Consider the following 17,218-nt stretch of genomic DNA (forward strand, 5'->3'; position numbering starts at 1 on the left):
AGTTGTTAGGTCAAAAACTTACGATTACATGAGCAAAATAAACTTTACATAGATATTTATTGGTATTGTTTTCCACTTAAAGAAAACTGCATGTCGAGCATTCTCAGAGAACTATGCAACAAAAGTTAAACTGAGAAATAAACTATATTTAACTAGATTGAGACAAACATCTTAATTTAAATAAACTATTCCTCCATACCACTTTCATGTTTAGGGGTGTAGTCCATACTGAAACAATTTTGATCTAAATAGTCAGTTACAGTATCAAGAAACATCGATGAACGTTTAATGTGACTTATTCATACTTTATCACTGTGTATAAAGTAAAACCTGAAAGAAGTAAGTGATATTTGAATTATTTATCTCCGTTTAAGTAGTTTAAAACTACCAATGTTTTGAAAAATGTATAATTTGTAGACTATTATACTGATTTAGCAAGAGCAGCATATTTACAACTGGAGAAGATCTGGAACTCAAAACAATTGTCAACCAACACCAAGACCAGAATTTTCAATACAAATGCGAAAACAGTTTTACTGTATGGGGTGGAGATGTGGAGAACTACGAAAGCTATCATCCAGAAGATACAGGTGTTTATTAACAGTTTTCTGAGCACCATACTTCGGATCCGTTGGCCAGACACTATTAACAACAACCTACTGTGGGAGAGAACAAAACGGATTCCATCCAGTGGTGGAAGAAATCAGGAAGAAGCGCTGGAAGTGGATAGAACACACTTTAAGGAAATCACTCAACTGCGTCACAAGACAAGCCCTCACATGGAATCCTGAGAGCCAAAGAAGAAGAGGAAGACCAAAGAACACATTACATCGAGAAATGGAGACCGACATGAGAAGAATGAACAAAAGTTGGATAGAACTAGAAAGGGAGACCCAGGACAGAGTGGACTGGAGAATCCTGGTCGGTGGCGTAAGTATATAATTATACTGATTTAAAAGAATCAACTAAAATATTTTTTGAATTAATTTAATAATCTTTCTACTAAGCGAACTCTCAAAAATATTTAACTTATTTTAGTCTTATTATTTTTCGTATCAGATATTTGTACGTCTTACAAAATCGTATCTAAAACTTAGTAGAATCACAGAGATAGATAAAAAGATGTGTTAACTTTAATCAGTTTCAATGTTATTCATCATATTCATTTCTAATTTGAATGAACTGCATACACCGATACAGAAAGTTTCACCCATAAAAACTTGACTTTTTAAAGTCTTCTAGAAGGATCTGTATATTTTGAATTGTTAAATCGACTAAGTTCTTAAAAAAGCAATCATCATGAAATAAAGAGAATTGAGCTAAATGTTATTACTATAAAGATAACCAAAACAAGATGATAAACGGAACTATGTATATCATTATTTGACTTAAAATCTATTGTATTCCATATTAAATAATAAATCTTTTGTTATAAACAACTATATTTCCAAATAACTCTATCATATTGTTCAGTCTAAATGAACAGATGGATAACTCGAATAAAAAAATATACTCAAAAATATAAAAAAATAATGATAATAAGACATAAATTGTTCATCTTATTTTCGAGCGAAAAAAAATAGATCGTAGAAAAAATAAACTTTATAAATAATATAAATAGAAAATTGCTATATCTGTCATAACATACAAGTGTATATCTACAATAATACTGATAAATATACAAGAGAAGCATTCATTTTCTGTATCTGTCTGTTTTGTTCATTCTATTTATTTATCTATCAATCAAATGTGTATATGTCATAATGCTCAGCAATATAAATAGTTTTGTTATCGACTCAAGTTAAGATGAAAAAAAGAGGGAAATAAAGAATAGTAGTAGAAGTTGGTTATGAACAAAATTACTTGACGTAAAAACAAATTTTGTTTGTTACGATAACATTATCAGTAAATTATTTGTACATTATATTCAAATGAGTGAATCCTTATCAGGTATGTGTGCGTTGTATCTAGATTCATAAAATAAAGAATAATATTAACACTATCATCATATCTAATTGCACTATATATCACTAGTCAATAGAGTATTGTGCACTATTACTGGATGTACTTCAAATACCAGCCTATAAGCTTGTTAGTTTATTACTGTTGATTCAGTTAGAACAAATATTGCGTACACAGAACCTTTTTATGGGTTCAAATACAGTCCATTTAGACGAAAAGTAGATAGAATGACTGAAAGAATACAAGTTTCATCCAGAAAGTTGGCTCAAATTTTAACGCAAAAACAAGAAGCTTCATCAAAGATTAATTAATTCCATGGAACTCAATATGTAAACATGAAAGACAGTAATTTTAACCAAGCATATATCTACTATCTAAATGAAAATGATTTACTCGTGGATTTTTTCGATCGCTCAAACGAACAGAGATATTAGAACTGGACTCAGTCAATTTGTTTCAATTGTTTTCTCATTCATTTTCTTTTATCCAAATCTAAAGTTTTACTTGTTTATGGGATTTTGCATTTTCTCATAATCTGTTCACTAATTTTTATTTCATCTTTGGAAATAATAAACATAACTTCTACTAACAATAGATCATAACTCAATATTGATATAACCATATTTCTTTTCATAATTATATGTAAACATGTCCATGTTACAAATACATCTTTTCACAGATTCTACTCTAAATAATTAGTTACCTGAAACAAACTAAAATCTGTCACAGTCTAATTATTAATTTATTTTTTGTTGAAGTAGATCACTAAGAAACAATAAGAGAACAATGATAAGAAATAGGATCACAAAGCGAGATTATTAATAATCGGATTTTATTCTTTTCATTAGATACAACAAAGTTAACACTAATTACATTTTAGCACCATAATTTTCAGCAATAAAGATAACCCTATTAAAAAGGTTACAGCATGAAGATCAAAAATATTATTACCAGTACAATGCTTTGATTTTACTATTTCTAAGTAAAGATATCTTAACTAACTATAAATATATATATATACGGTAATCGATCAATTTGTTTCACAGTTTATTTATTTGGAAATTAAAATATTGAGTATTGTTATGTATAAACCATTATAATACTAAATTTTTCACAGCTAACAATCCATAAACGGAAACATGCAAAAACCAAACAACCGTATACCAAAAGCAATATAATACCCTTATAGAGGAAAAGTTATTAAATGAACGATAAAACTAGTAGAACAACCAGATGATAACGAAACATTTTATATGCCCTAATAATCCATTTGAGTTTTAGTTTCTAATTTGACGTTTTAAAATAACTCTTAAAGAAAAAAGCTGGGGGTGTGTTTGTTATAAATAGAAAATTCTAAATTATTATTGACATTTATTCAAGTGTAAGTTCATCCATCTTTGCCTATTTCTAAGTAAAAAAATAAGCAAATCAGTAGAAGTAATACCATTTTACTTGGGGGGAAGAACGAAAGCAAATTACACGGTTAAAATAAAATCTTATTCGCCTTCGAAGTTGGGATTTTTAATTTCTATTTCCTTGCATCATTTTTATGTAACTGTTTTTATTCTTGATTTAGACAAGAGTAACGAAAATACTATTTATATTGCTCTATTTTTAAATAAGGAAAACTCAATATCATCATGATATAATAGTACAACTTCGAATACTGAACACCTATTTTTGACTTTATTCATTGTTTTATGATCTTTTGATTTCTGTGTGACCTTAAATAACATAGATTAGTTCATGATTTCAATGAGTTCCAACGATCTTCACTATCCTTTGCTTACAATAATTATATACTCACTAGTGACTAGCTTCGAAGGGAAATTTTCGCGATTCTATTGAGAAGCCGTGACGAATGGAGCTAAATAATGTCAGCTGTGAAGCACTTACCAGCCGAATACAGCGGAAGGTGGTCGTGTAATGTCGTGGGTTGTTTAGAGTTAAACATTAACCCCGTTGGATCCCGGTTCAGTAGTCTAAATGTTAAGCTTTCGCACGCGAGACTGACGATTCTGGGTTCCATTCCCGTGTCTAGGGTTGTGGAGTTCAATAACCTTCACAACTCTATACTTACATATATTAGTTTGAACAAAATTCTTGTTTCAAATCATCAAAGACTATTAATATTAAGGTGATAGTCTGAAAAACGGATTTTTTTTAGTGAGATAGAGATGGTATATGCCATTTCCACACTATAGCTTATCTGAGAACATCAAATATTGGGATTAGATTGTAACTTTTAAGTCACTGGTTGTAAATTTAACAATACTATCAATAAACGGTTGATAAACAAACTTATGAGCGTCATAACTGAAAGATAACGGTTATATATATATATATATATATATATATATATATATTTCGCTTTTACTCATTACAAAATAAAAAAAGCTTAATTCACTGTGCACTTATTAGACGTGCAAGTTGTCTCCGTAATCATTTTGCATAAATGATAAGTAATTATGAAAGACTCCTCCACAGATGTCATTTGGATTCCATTCAGTATTTCAGAATATTCTCCAGATTGAGTTTGGTGATAAACATATTATATGATTGGAAAATAAACATAAACGAGGCACTGATAGAAAATTTATCACAATATTCAAATCTTAAACTCAAGAAGCAATAAAACGATATCAGTAAACCATGATCTGTTTTTCTCTACATACGGAATAACTATCTTTGACTGCTCCTCAGGGTTCAGTTAATTTATTTTCTAACAATGGGTTGCTTGGAGACTATAGGATACTTTTTAGTTCGGGAATAATTTTTCACTAATATTCGTTTTAGTATCTTGATTTAAGTTGAAGCATAATATGGTCAACAAAGGATAGGATGACTATTAAAACATTAATCACCATCAACATTTTATACACTCCTAGTTTTAACCTTGTGTTTCACATTTAGAGCATAGAATTAAATTTGAATAACAGTTAGATATATGTAGCATATTTAAACCAACAATCCTTCACTTCATGTTGTAAAATCTTGTGTACATATCTAAAAGTTAAAATACTTTCGAACTAGACTAACAGAATTATCAATTATAACCAGTATACAGATTCTATCGCAGAACTTCAATACCATAATACCTCTCCGATGAACGCGCATTCAGTCTTTGAACAAAATAAATGGAAATAAATCATTGGAGTCTTCATGAATTCAACACTATTTTCTGTTTTCATTTAATACATAGCAAAGGGAAAAGTTTATTGTAATATCTAGTTGAGGTAAAATAGAGTTAATTCAAATTGAGTGTGTTATCACTCAGTATTATTTATCTGGTTAAACAAAAAAAGAACATTGTAAATTATATATTGTCTGTATTTGTGTATGCACAATTTATAACAAATTGATATGTTGTAGACTATAAACAGATGACACATATCTTCTTTACCGGTGATAAATAACTAAAGTTGGATTGATTTGTGTATTTGGAGAAGTAATTTAAAATCCTTAATTAATTACAGCTAATTTTTTTAGTTCGGATTAAAGTGAAAATTTTGGTTTCAGTTAAAACTGAATTACATTTAATTTCATACATATCTCTCTCAATTGTTTTTGGTACTTCAATACCATGCTTGTGAATTAAGGCTATATCGAGGCAATACGCACAGTATGCACATATGCCAATTAGAGACTGACCAGTTGCAGTCCTAACAAATTGATGGAAAGATTCAAACAAACAATACTGAATGAACATTTTTACGTTTATTTGGTTTTCATTCTTACTTTGAAGCCTAAAAATATCACTGAAAGTTTCACTGATAATGTATACTCGTAAATTTATTAACTATTTTTGCCGAACACTTGAACTAATTGTACTTACAGACCTTTGTGAGTAGACGACAGTTAGGCTCAGATGTTATTTGTGGTATGACCATTTACTAAAATTATATATATATATATATATCACGATAGACAAGCCCGACCACCACATCAAGGTAGTAGCAACGGTCGGGATATATATATCCGATCCTATATATATTTTCAGAGGAGCTTTAGAAAATGTTTCATATTCTACAACAGCACATTTCTAATAAACAACCGAGACGCTTTTACATACTTCACATTAGGAGGTGAAACTCCGAACTCAACAAACTGTTATTTGGTTTAAACGAATTTTGAAAAAAGACATTCAATTAGAAATACACTAACATATCCAAGCTTGATAAATTATTTGGTTTAATAACCAAAACTTAGACAAACTATTAGTTAGAAAGAACTTCACAGACACCGTAAGTTATTTTGAAAAATTGATCAAACAAGGATGGAATATGCAAACTTAGAACGATATGGCATTCAATATTTGCATCAAAATCCAATAAGACTGAGACATATCTATTTTATTGTTGTCAATTTTCAGTCAACCTCCTTGAGCCATATATTTCTGTTATGGTACCAATATTAATTGACAATAGTTTCAACAAATCAAGACAAAAGTTAGTGAAAATATAACTTGGTGACTATATAGTTAAATTATTTAGTTATTTTGATTTATTGAATTCAGAATACTAATTATCAGTTTTTATCATCGTTCCCTGAAATGCATTTTATTTTTAAACGAAAATAATGCTAGTAAATATTTTGTGAGAAAAAAATGACTCAATCTAAAGACTTTGACGAACTTGCTATATACCAAAATTTAATTATTAAGTCAAGTTGAATATGTAAAATAAAACAGAAACTGTAAGTCTACAAACGTACTACTTTTCTCTTATCAAGGTCGTTTTTTATCCACCTACCTCAATAATAATGTCATATGTGAATGAGTTACAGGAGGGGTTGATGAATTATAAGATATACTTGTTATGATAGTATGAGTATATACTTAGTCGGTTGCCCAAACATTTGGTGTATACTAAGCTTGTTGATCTTATTATTATCATTTGTTACTTATTCCTTTTATTTCCCTAGTTCTTTTCTCAGTTTTGTACTTTCATCTGTCTTACATCATCTGCCTAATAATTACATGCACGCATGAACAAACAGTGACAAGCACATATTCATTTTAGTCTACAAGATACGTCGTCCAAGTTTTCTTTGGTTTATTATTTCTGATTTCAAAAAAATACACGTGTGTTGTTTCTAGACGAAAGTAATATAATCATCACTGTCCGTGTTGGCGTAATAAAACAAAGAAGGTTAATAAAATATGATGAGTACAAGAAAAAAAATTGGGAGGAATATAAGCCAAAACTTCTGTTTACAAAACAGTAGGAGTAGTAGTAGAAAATCATCAAACCGGTTGCCAGACATTACATATAATAGTATGAAAAAATTGAAAAAATAACATGGCAGATGATTACTATTTAAAACAGACTGGAACACAAATATGATGGATAAAGGGATGGAATATGTAGGCTTATGAATGTTTATCTCACTTTTTATTTATAAGTATGTTGTATAAAATATCATTAGACAAGAATCACCTTCAGTCATACATAGAGCAACTTATTGGCGAAAGGAAGAATAGTTTTGTCGAACTTCAAAATATATAAATTCATTGACTTACGGTGTCATAATCGTGATCAGAATGATGAGTAAACAATTTAATATACCTTTTTATTTTTCTGACAAAAATAAACTATTTGGAAAAGAGGTAAATTTCAATAAATATAGAAGTTTCATCAAAGATTAGAATAAATCAGTTTATCAGTTTCATCTCCAAACTAACTTATTTTTGTTAAGACTCTTGAAAATTACTCTTACCTTCTTATTGATACTTTTCTATACGTTCACTAATTTGTCATTAGTAACGTATTCACCAACAATAATACTGACAATTTTCATCACAGCTGTAGAAAAATTACTATTTTTAGATAGTCAATACAAAGAATTTGAATGTATTCAAAAAAAACAATGGCAGACACATAACGTGAATCATAAATAGGACGATAAATTCTACGGGGATGTTAGAAAACTGATAACGATAAAAAATCGACAATCAACGAAATGCATATTATCAGGAGGGGTTTTCTGGAGATTTCAGTATTTTCATAGTTGAATCATGAGTTAACTGAAGCTAGACCACCATCGAAAACCTGGAAGCACTGGACGGCCGTTTCGTCCTATTATGGGACTCCTCAGCAGTGCGCATCCATACATATTATACGTATACATAAATATACATCTGGTTTTGTGATTTATGGATTGACAAGCAAGATATTATTCATAGATTCTGGTATTGTTTAGTTCTCTGAGATTGATATTTTAGTTGTGTGTTCATGTATAAACAAGCGAGATAAATAATGTTATAATAAAATTAAATGAATTTTATATAATACAAGAACTATTCAAACACTGAAGGTAGAATAGTCAGATTAGATCGTTTTCTAAAATAAGAGAAAATGTACGATTCAGCACAATGAGGAGTTGAAGAGGATTTGAGAGAAGTTAGTAAAATAAAACAAAACAGTTTTAAAATGTTTACCCAAAGCTAAATGAGTTTCATAATCAAAACTGATAGAAACTGACTGTATGAACTTAAAAACTTATATACAATCAGAACTATTTGATTGTAAATAAGGAAAAAGTTTAAGAAGCAGTTTTCCCCATGAAAATAATGTAAAAAGGGCCTTTAATATATATCCAGTGAACAGTCAAAAAACAAATACTTAAAGTTAAAATGCATTCAGATGATTATTAGTCATCGTTAATAGCCATTTTGGCAACCTATATTGTCTACTTATTTTATTGTAGTCTCTTAAAGAGTTTTGTTTTATCGATAATTTTTTTCGTAATTTTATTTGGAATTTTATTGGACAATAACTCAGCTTTCATTTTTGTGGATAAATTCAACCATACAAGAAATACAAATTAATTTACAAAGTATAGTGAACGAAAGCTTGATACATTCATCAGATGAGGGAATTCACTAAATGAATGTAAATGGATTGGTTGACACTTTGATTTTTGTCTCAATTAGATCGATATCTGAAGGAAGTCATGAAATGCTTTAGTTAGTTAGACTCTAAGGGAATAAAGTTTCCAATCTGACTTTCACTGAAGCCTAAAGTGCATAAACACATAAATATTATAAATAATAATTTGACTCACTTTCACTCAAACATTCAATGTTAATTTTATTAAATTCTCTTAGATGTTTGACTGTAAATAACCTTTAGTAACATGATAACAAGAAAAATAAGCTTAGTCTCTCTCATTATTAATTTTCATTAAAATGTAGAATCGTTTTCCTCAAACATATATCATAGCTGAAAAACACAATTACGAACTGCATATCTAACTGACCTTGGAGAACCGATTATAAACAGTAGGTGAGTTGTAATTTTATCTCAAGAGTTGTCATTGATAAATGATCGAAATTTATAAAAGGGACTAATGGCTTTAAATAATCGAAAAAGACTTTCAATAAATGAAAGTTTATGTAAGACATTTAGTAACATAGAATACAAAGAAAAAGAATTAACGATTCCATCAGACATGATAAAATGGATAATGAGGGTTGAAATTTAATAGTTAAATCAAGGTTTGGTCAATAATTTATATTTTTAATTCATAAGTCTAAATGTAATGTAGTTAATTACCCAAGGGTATAGATAGTGAAAACTTCTAATTAATAGCTCTGAAAGTACCCAATATATACAATACATGTTCCAGACATTGTAATATTACACCCAGTGATCATTGAGTTTTCTTCATTTTTTTCCTACAAATCTCGTCTTGCTTGCGAGGATGGGAATTATTTCATAATTTAGTTAATGGAAAACATTGTTTATCCTTGTGTCATTACATAATCCGTCACCGTTTAAGTAATAATGAAAACTGTCAAAATTTATTTTTCAGTGATGAAAATTTATCGACTATATTTCTGGACACAACAATTTAACCGAAGCTAAATATATACCAAGGGCAAAAATTTGCAAATCTGGTAGTTAAAAGTACACGAATGAAACTCTCTTTTCCATCTTAATCTTATGGTAGCTGTGGCATGAACAGATTACAGCTTTGAATATGGCTGAAGTAATGAGTTAAGACTTCCTAGCACCATCTTCAATTTCTGAATTACTTCGTATTTCTTTTTATGCTGCATTTTCGAAAACATGATTTGTTCATTTGGTTAGCTTATTGATTTCACCAGTGATATCTACCAAAGCAAAAATCAATCATGCTTTTATGTTATGTTCATAGTCACGAACGAAAAGAAACAAAGACTTTTAAATCTTCTTAATACAAGCCAGAAATAAAAGTTGTTTTGCATGTTTTCACATAAGAAAATAAAGTAATTACTCTCACTAATTCATAATTGATTATACACTCTTCTGGTAACCTAACAATAGTTACAGTTATGAAAACGACTAATTCTTTAGAAGTATTTGATAGCAATATATGCATCAAAGTCAACTGTGTCGAGAGTCAATTTTCGAAAGTAGAACGATGCATTCAGATACGTCTCAACATAGAAATTTAAAAACGAAAATCCTCCATATACAAAGTCCTATGTACTTGACGCTAGTAGTGACGTCAGTTTATGTTTACAGACTAATTTGAACTGTATTTCGAATTCAAGGAAATAAATGAGTGAACAAACATTCAGCTGACTTAGCCATAATTCCAAATTTACCTCTGATTATAATCAACTACTTGAACATATCAGTGATCGTCTGATGAAATAGAATTATGTTGTTTCCTATGGATGGTCCTCAACGGTGTAATACCTGCATGAAAAGAGTGTATTTTATGTTCGTTCATTATACGATAAACATCTGTGCTTTCAAATGTTAATGAAATAACTGTAATGACTCAATGAGTGGGAAAATAAATTTCTGACATTGCGCAACTATTTGGTTGTTGCTTATTCATTGAATAAATAGGGTTTATGAGTTAGTACAAGAACGGAATAGAGAGTCGCCTATGACGAACATGTATAAGGATACTACTCATAAGTTTATCGGATACAATATTTTTTGATGCACAAAGTTTTGTGTATTACTTTGTGAATGGGTCTGATTACGAGATTTGCAGTGCTACTGAGAAATTCTATATGTATTTCCCTTTGTAATTTAGTTCTGGTTTGACTCCATTAACAATTTTGTTGAATAGCAAGATCAAAGATTTGTTTAGTGCACTAGGTTTCGCAAATGTATAACCAGCCCAGCTATTGCTAATCATAATTTCTAGATTTTTATGCTTTGAAGAATTATTAGTTCATCTTTTGAGTAATTCAAATGTCATTTAGGCATGAATAACAATTGCTCTGTAGAGCAACAAATCTGTTTCAAAGCGAGAGATAACATATTCAATGATAAAAGGTAGGTGGAATTTGTCCTTTACTCAAACTAATGTATTTTGATGCGCGTCAGCTTTATTGAAGAAAACTTTATCCGGTATTGATCTAGAATTCTGTGTACGTTTCGTGTTGCACCCGACAGAGCTCATTAATGAGTGTATGTTGATTTTTTATCTGGCGATAAATTATCGTTTTCGAATAGTCTGAATACTATTTAGTCAATAATTGTTGAAGTCCCGGTTACATAACATATCTTACCTCTCATCAGTTACGTACTTGGCGACAGTTGTACAGTTTTTTCTATCTGTAAAATAGTTTTTAAAGGTTGTTTTATTTATTCATTTTCTTAAAGTGAATACTTTTTCGATAATCCATCTTATATTTTTTATGTATGTGACCTACTATCTTAATTTGGGTAGTAAATCTTAAGAACATATTTCTACCTATCAGTAATTAACAATATCTATCTTTAAAAATGCAACAGAATTCCTATTAGAATTATTAGTTTTTTTCGAAATTTCTCAGTTTCAACAATCAAAATAAGAACATAAAACATTTTATTTACTCAGCTATCCAAAAAATATATATTTAAAATTATCCTTACATCAAATAAAAACAAACGTAATCCTTTCGACTCACATTAAAACCATTGAAAACGAGCAGGTTATTCGTGTTCTCTTTTTGTTATTACACTGTTTTCTTCTTAATTAGTTCTCACTTTTACGATGAGAAAAGTTTCGGAGAAAGACTTAATCCTCAGACTAGTATATATCAACTATTTGAAAAGTCAACGAGATGATGCTTGTATAAAATTTTTTTATTGTTTGAACTCATACAGAAAATGGTAACAAATAAATAACCCTGAGGCATTTTTCATATTTTTCACTTTATAAAAAGGGCTAAATTTTTCGAAGTTGTGACTAAACTATTGAAGCATATAATATTCACAAAATATACACAGACTCCCTATTATCTTTTAAATAAATTTCTGAATCTACTGTTTTATTGTTATCTACCAATGTATTAGATTTAATGCTTTAAATAATTATATGATGACAAAATTCCGAATTCTGATAATACACAAATTCCAATTAAATTAACAGAAGAGAATTAGGACTCTGTATCTGTCAATATAGATTGACTCTAAAATCAAATTAAAATTATCACTTCTTTTCATTCCCTACATACTTAGCTTGCATAAATTTTAAGGATTAGAGTGGAGGTATTGGTAGTTATTCTTTTTTTTACACTTTACTAAATTAAGGTTGCTCATGCTTATAAACATGTTTATAAACCACTGAGTGTGATCGTATTGGGTCTCTAGCCTTAGTAGATACATAGTGCACAGAGCCAAATCATTCAAAATAAAATGCGTCTTAGTCATAAAACAATTAGTTAGTAAGAACGTTTGTTAATTCACACATAAAGTAAGTAATTATGGCTTGATTGGTCACCAATATGGATATAGTTTATTTTAAAATGGTTCCAAAGATTTTTAACTTATTGGACACTTCTTCAAAACCGACGCAAACCTAACGCCTAAAGGTTTTTTGTCGCAAAACACTTAAACTTAGCAATTAGGAATTACGTAATAATAACCGATAAATTAATATCAGTATATGACATGTTCACACTTTGTTGTTTAAACAACTTCAGCATACAAGTAGTAAAAAGAATACTATTACAACTAGACGTTTTAATATTCTCCTTTGTTTAATTTTTCTATCATTCATTCAATATTTCAAGAACTAGGATTTCATAAATTGTCTGTATGGTTTAAGAAGTGGTTAAATTAATCAATGAACGCGGTATCATAATATTCGCTCACTGTGAGATTACTCAAGCAGAGACTACAGAATCTTTGCACAAACGTTACATTTTAAATGATATTTTAAAGAAATCAAAGGATTCTGTTTATGAAACTTGTAGATAAGGCTGTCAATAAAGAGTCATAGATTTGCCCTGAACTAATGAACATAGTAGCCATAAAAAGTATTCAGTTACTTCATGATTACATAGGTTTCCATATCGATGGCCCAAACGTTTGAACCAAATTTCTTGAAAATACCAATACTTATAAGGCATTATATTCAGGCAGTTTAAAAAAATGAATATAACTGAAGTATTTTTTGGCCTCTATAGATTGAACAAAATCTACACTCACCAAATGACCCGTTGGACCCTTTTGTTCCTTATCGTCATTGTGGATCAGGTCATTCAAGTTATATCGTCTAAACACTGTTTTTTTTATCCTGTTTGTTCTTTTGTTGTTTAATCTTTACCTGTTATTTGATTATTTTCATCACCCAGTCTATGTCAATTTTGTAACAAGAACCCATATTTTAAGACATAGGAGGGAGTGATCCCAAGTCTCCTGTATAAAAACTGTGTTTCTTAGAGTCGTTTAATATGAAATGTACTTTTAAAGAACTGGTATTTCATAACATTTGTAATTAAAAGTGAAACAGAATGAAGAACCTAGAAAATACAGTAGGCAGCAGAATGCTACTTCCTTTCAACTTGCGACTCTTCAGCAGTGCGTATCGACAGCTTCACGTGGAATAGGACCGGGATCTTTATTCTCTACTGACATCATTTCATGAAAAAAGCTATCTTTAAACTATATAAATGCTTGCAAAACATATACGAATGGTTTCAATCTGTGAGTCATCACACGATAGTGGCTAATTTAATAACAGACCTTCTTTGATCTTTATTTTTAAGCATATGGATAAACGCTATGAGTAGATTGCAAAAACATATCAACTTAAACAACTTTTACTTCTACATTATTAAGTTACGTACAAAATTAGAAGGGTGTACTCTTAAAGTCATATTTTTGAAATATTAGCTGAAAGATACAGTTTCTGAAAGCAGTTCATCCGCTAACTCCACCTTTTTAGTTTGACAGTTTTTTGTTACTCAAGTGACCACACACAACATTCTGGAAGTACATTGACATTTTTCGCATAAATTTTTTACTGGCAAATATACAATAAGAAAAAACTATGCGAGTTTATTTTCGTCGATTGTTTCCTTTATGGTGTTATTGTCGGCATCAACACACGTAATACCTAGTGTCTGAAACAATTACCCATGATTTATTATGTAAGGGTGCATAATGTGAAATACCAACATAATATAGGAGCGACCTACGAGAACGACAATGTAATTTATTTCCGATCTAGTCATCATCCATAATGACAGATAATATAATATCAAATCAATAAGTAACTAGCTCTTCGAGTGTTTTGTATAGTCTATACTGTAGTAAATATGGCAACAAAACAAGGATAATTCATAGAACTTCCCTGAATCACCTCCAGGATGATGAAACTTAGTTCCGGTTGACTGTTCTGAGTTATTTATATTTCGATCTGTTAAAGAATTTGTATGTTCATGAAAATGTTTATTATAATCATATATCCTTGAGTTATATGCAGAATAATTTTGATTCCCATCAGTTAAGATTAGTCGCATAGGTATCTTATCATATGACTGCGTTAGAGAATTATCACATTTATTTGCTAGCCCAACCGATTGGTTTTCCAGTGATGTGTTTATCGTTGTTGGCAATATTACTGATGTGACCTTTAAGGGAGATGATGATAATGGTTCTAGTAATGGTACCTGCTGAACTGAATTTTCAGGTTGTTGTTTTGATGTAAAGTTTAAAATTGGAAATGCTGAGCTTAAGTCCTCTGACATAATGCCTAGCTTATGCGCAGGTACTGGTCTGTACTGTGGTAAATGCAAATTTTTTAAAACATCAACAGGAAGCGCAGTTGATGGATTAGAATAAATATTTAAATCAGCAGATGATGTTTGACTAGAAAGAAAGCGCTCTTCCAACTTGTATGCTTCTTGGACGCTTTTTGATTGCTTGCTGAAAATTAAAATTGGAAGCAATATTTAATAATATGATAGGTATTCATATGGTAATACAAAGAAAAGTAAAAGTTCCCGGTGTCATAAAATAACTTTCTGAATTCATTTTCACATTTTGTTTAATATTATACATTGTAAATTATGCGGTCCAGTTTTGTTATAAAAATTGTATTCATTATGACTCTGAACTTTAACAAGAGTTGATTTTGTAATTGTAATGGTTTAGTTATACCATAAAAATGAGTATATTTTGTTGTAGGAATACTCCACACATAATTTAAGAAATTAAACATGGTTATTAAACTTTTAACTTATTCGAGAAACTTTTTTTTGATTGATTGTAAGTTTTGCTAAAGTAGATATTTTTATCAAAATAGAAGATCAAAACTCAAAAAGTAAATTATAACTAGGGTACACAACTAGTTGTTACGCTTTGCTTACAAATAGAATGGCAATATCCAACTACTTTTTGGTGGATTCAGATATAAAAAGAGTAAAGCTTGTAGAATGTTTGGCTAATAGACACTGAAATGCTTGATATAGTTAGCTAAATAAGTTGAGTCTGAATTTATTGAATTAATCTAAAACTAAGATGACACTATTTCATATTTGAGACTGGCTTCTAATGATGCTTAGATTAATTCTGGTGTGTACAAACTACATTTTGTGAAACAAAAGAATGGTACAGATATCAATAAATTTAGTGCATTAAAGTGAACGAAGTATGAAATTGTTCGTAATATATCACATTATAGTATAGTGAAGAAAAAGCATCCAATGAAATGATAAAACTGTTGATTTATGAACGTGAGACTATATGAAATTTCATGTCTACTCCCCTAGTATAGCTGTGAACGCCATCACTAGATTAGACCCTATTCAGTGAAAATGAACGGACTTTAACTGACGTCGTTCCAATAATAACTTGCTTCCCTCAAATTTCGGTCAGTTCGTCTGACTTTTAAATGATGCTCAGCAACTGGTATTGTGCAGAAACATAGTGTTTATGGTTAAATTCATGAAGAACTAACAAAAAATCCATAAAACCTGCCAAATGTACTTTTGGAAACTGAGGGCAGGAAAATATGTTTAGTTGAAGAATTTTAAGCAGTTGATTTCGCATTGTTATCACCAGTAGTATGAAAATCGTTTACTCCTATCAGCTCATCATCTTTTTCTTCTATCTGTTGAAATAATTTAACTTATAATCAAATAGTTTATGAACGCCAGTAACGTAATGGTTTCTGTTGTGAATTTCCACTCAAGCACACAAACTCTTGTATTATCAACGGTTGGTCGCTCATGTACAATTCACCGATTTTTAAACCACCAGTCATAAGACTTCAAAAGTCAGTCAAATACTGTTTTGCTCTCATCATTATTACATAAGATGTAAGACCAGAATGCCCCCTCAATAAATGATTTCGACTTAATTACAACTATAATATCTGTAATACAAAACTAAATGACAGATTTATAGCTAATTAACAGTAACGTACGAATAGAAAGACGTATTTTAGTACTCATTGAGCAAAACGAAAGCTTAAAAATATGGCTGTATAAGACGTGCCATCAATAAATAGCTCACTAAATAAACATATGAGATTTGCGAACTGATTCTCACAATCTCGTATTCCTCTGGAAATGTTGTATTACCCTAAATACAATATTCAACCTTTTCTAAATGTAATATCGTAATTGACAAGTGAACCTTCGTGAAATTTGTAGTCACAGAATGTAGGCTTCCTAAATAAAAAATTACCAAGGACTGTCATTTGAACACCGTTGTTGTTATTATATGCACATCAAAGAAAAACGATTGTCCATACTTCAACCGTTCTCAGCCTAAACAACACTTAAAGATAAAAATTCCAAACATCTTGTAAAGTTTAGTTAGCCAAGCGAATACTCAGCCACTGTACATATACAATCTGTTGCAGTAATCCTACTTTTCATGTATCCTTAGTGTCAAAAGGCTTCAACGTACTAGCTAAGGAATTAATAGTTTTATCTCCATTTTGTGACAGCTAATCATTATACTAATACAAGTGCCCTATTTCGGTTTACACTTAGCATAGCTTTATAATAAATTGCCGATTCAATACATTT

The 17,218-nt window shown here is 30.0% G+C and overlaps 1 protein-coding gene across 1 annotated transcript in view; it reads right to left on the reverse strand.

Annotated features, from left to right (window-relative positions):
• Positions 1-17,218, reverse strand: part of Smp_159020 (hypothetical protein) — a gene marked incomplete at both ends in the record, with an annotated part of 50,751 nt that overhangs the window by 30,212 nt on the left and 3,321 nt on the right. The window contains 2 exons of the mRNA XM_018794246.1: positions 14,280-14,302; positions 14,852-15,107. Coding sequence (XP_018648678.1) covers positions 14,280-14,302; positions 14,852-15,107 — 279 coding nt within the window. The remainder of the gene's footprint in view (positions 1-14,279; positions 14,303-14,851; positions 15,108-17,218) is intronic.

The sequence above is a fragment of the Schistosoma mansoni genome, chromosome 1, assembly GCF_000237925.1.
Source record: "Schistosoma mansoni strain Puerto Rico chromosome 1, complete genome".
In the NCBI taxonomy this organism is placed as follows: domain Eukaryota; kingdom Metazoa; phylum Platyhelminthes; class Trematoda; order Strigeidida; family Schistosomatidae; genus Schistosoma; species Schistosoma mansoni.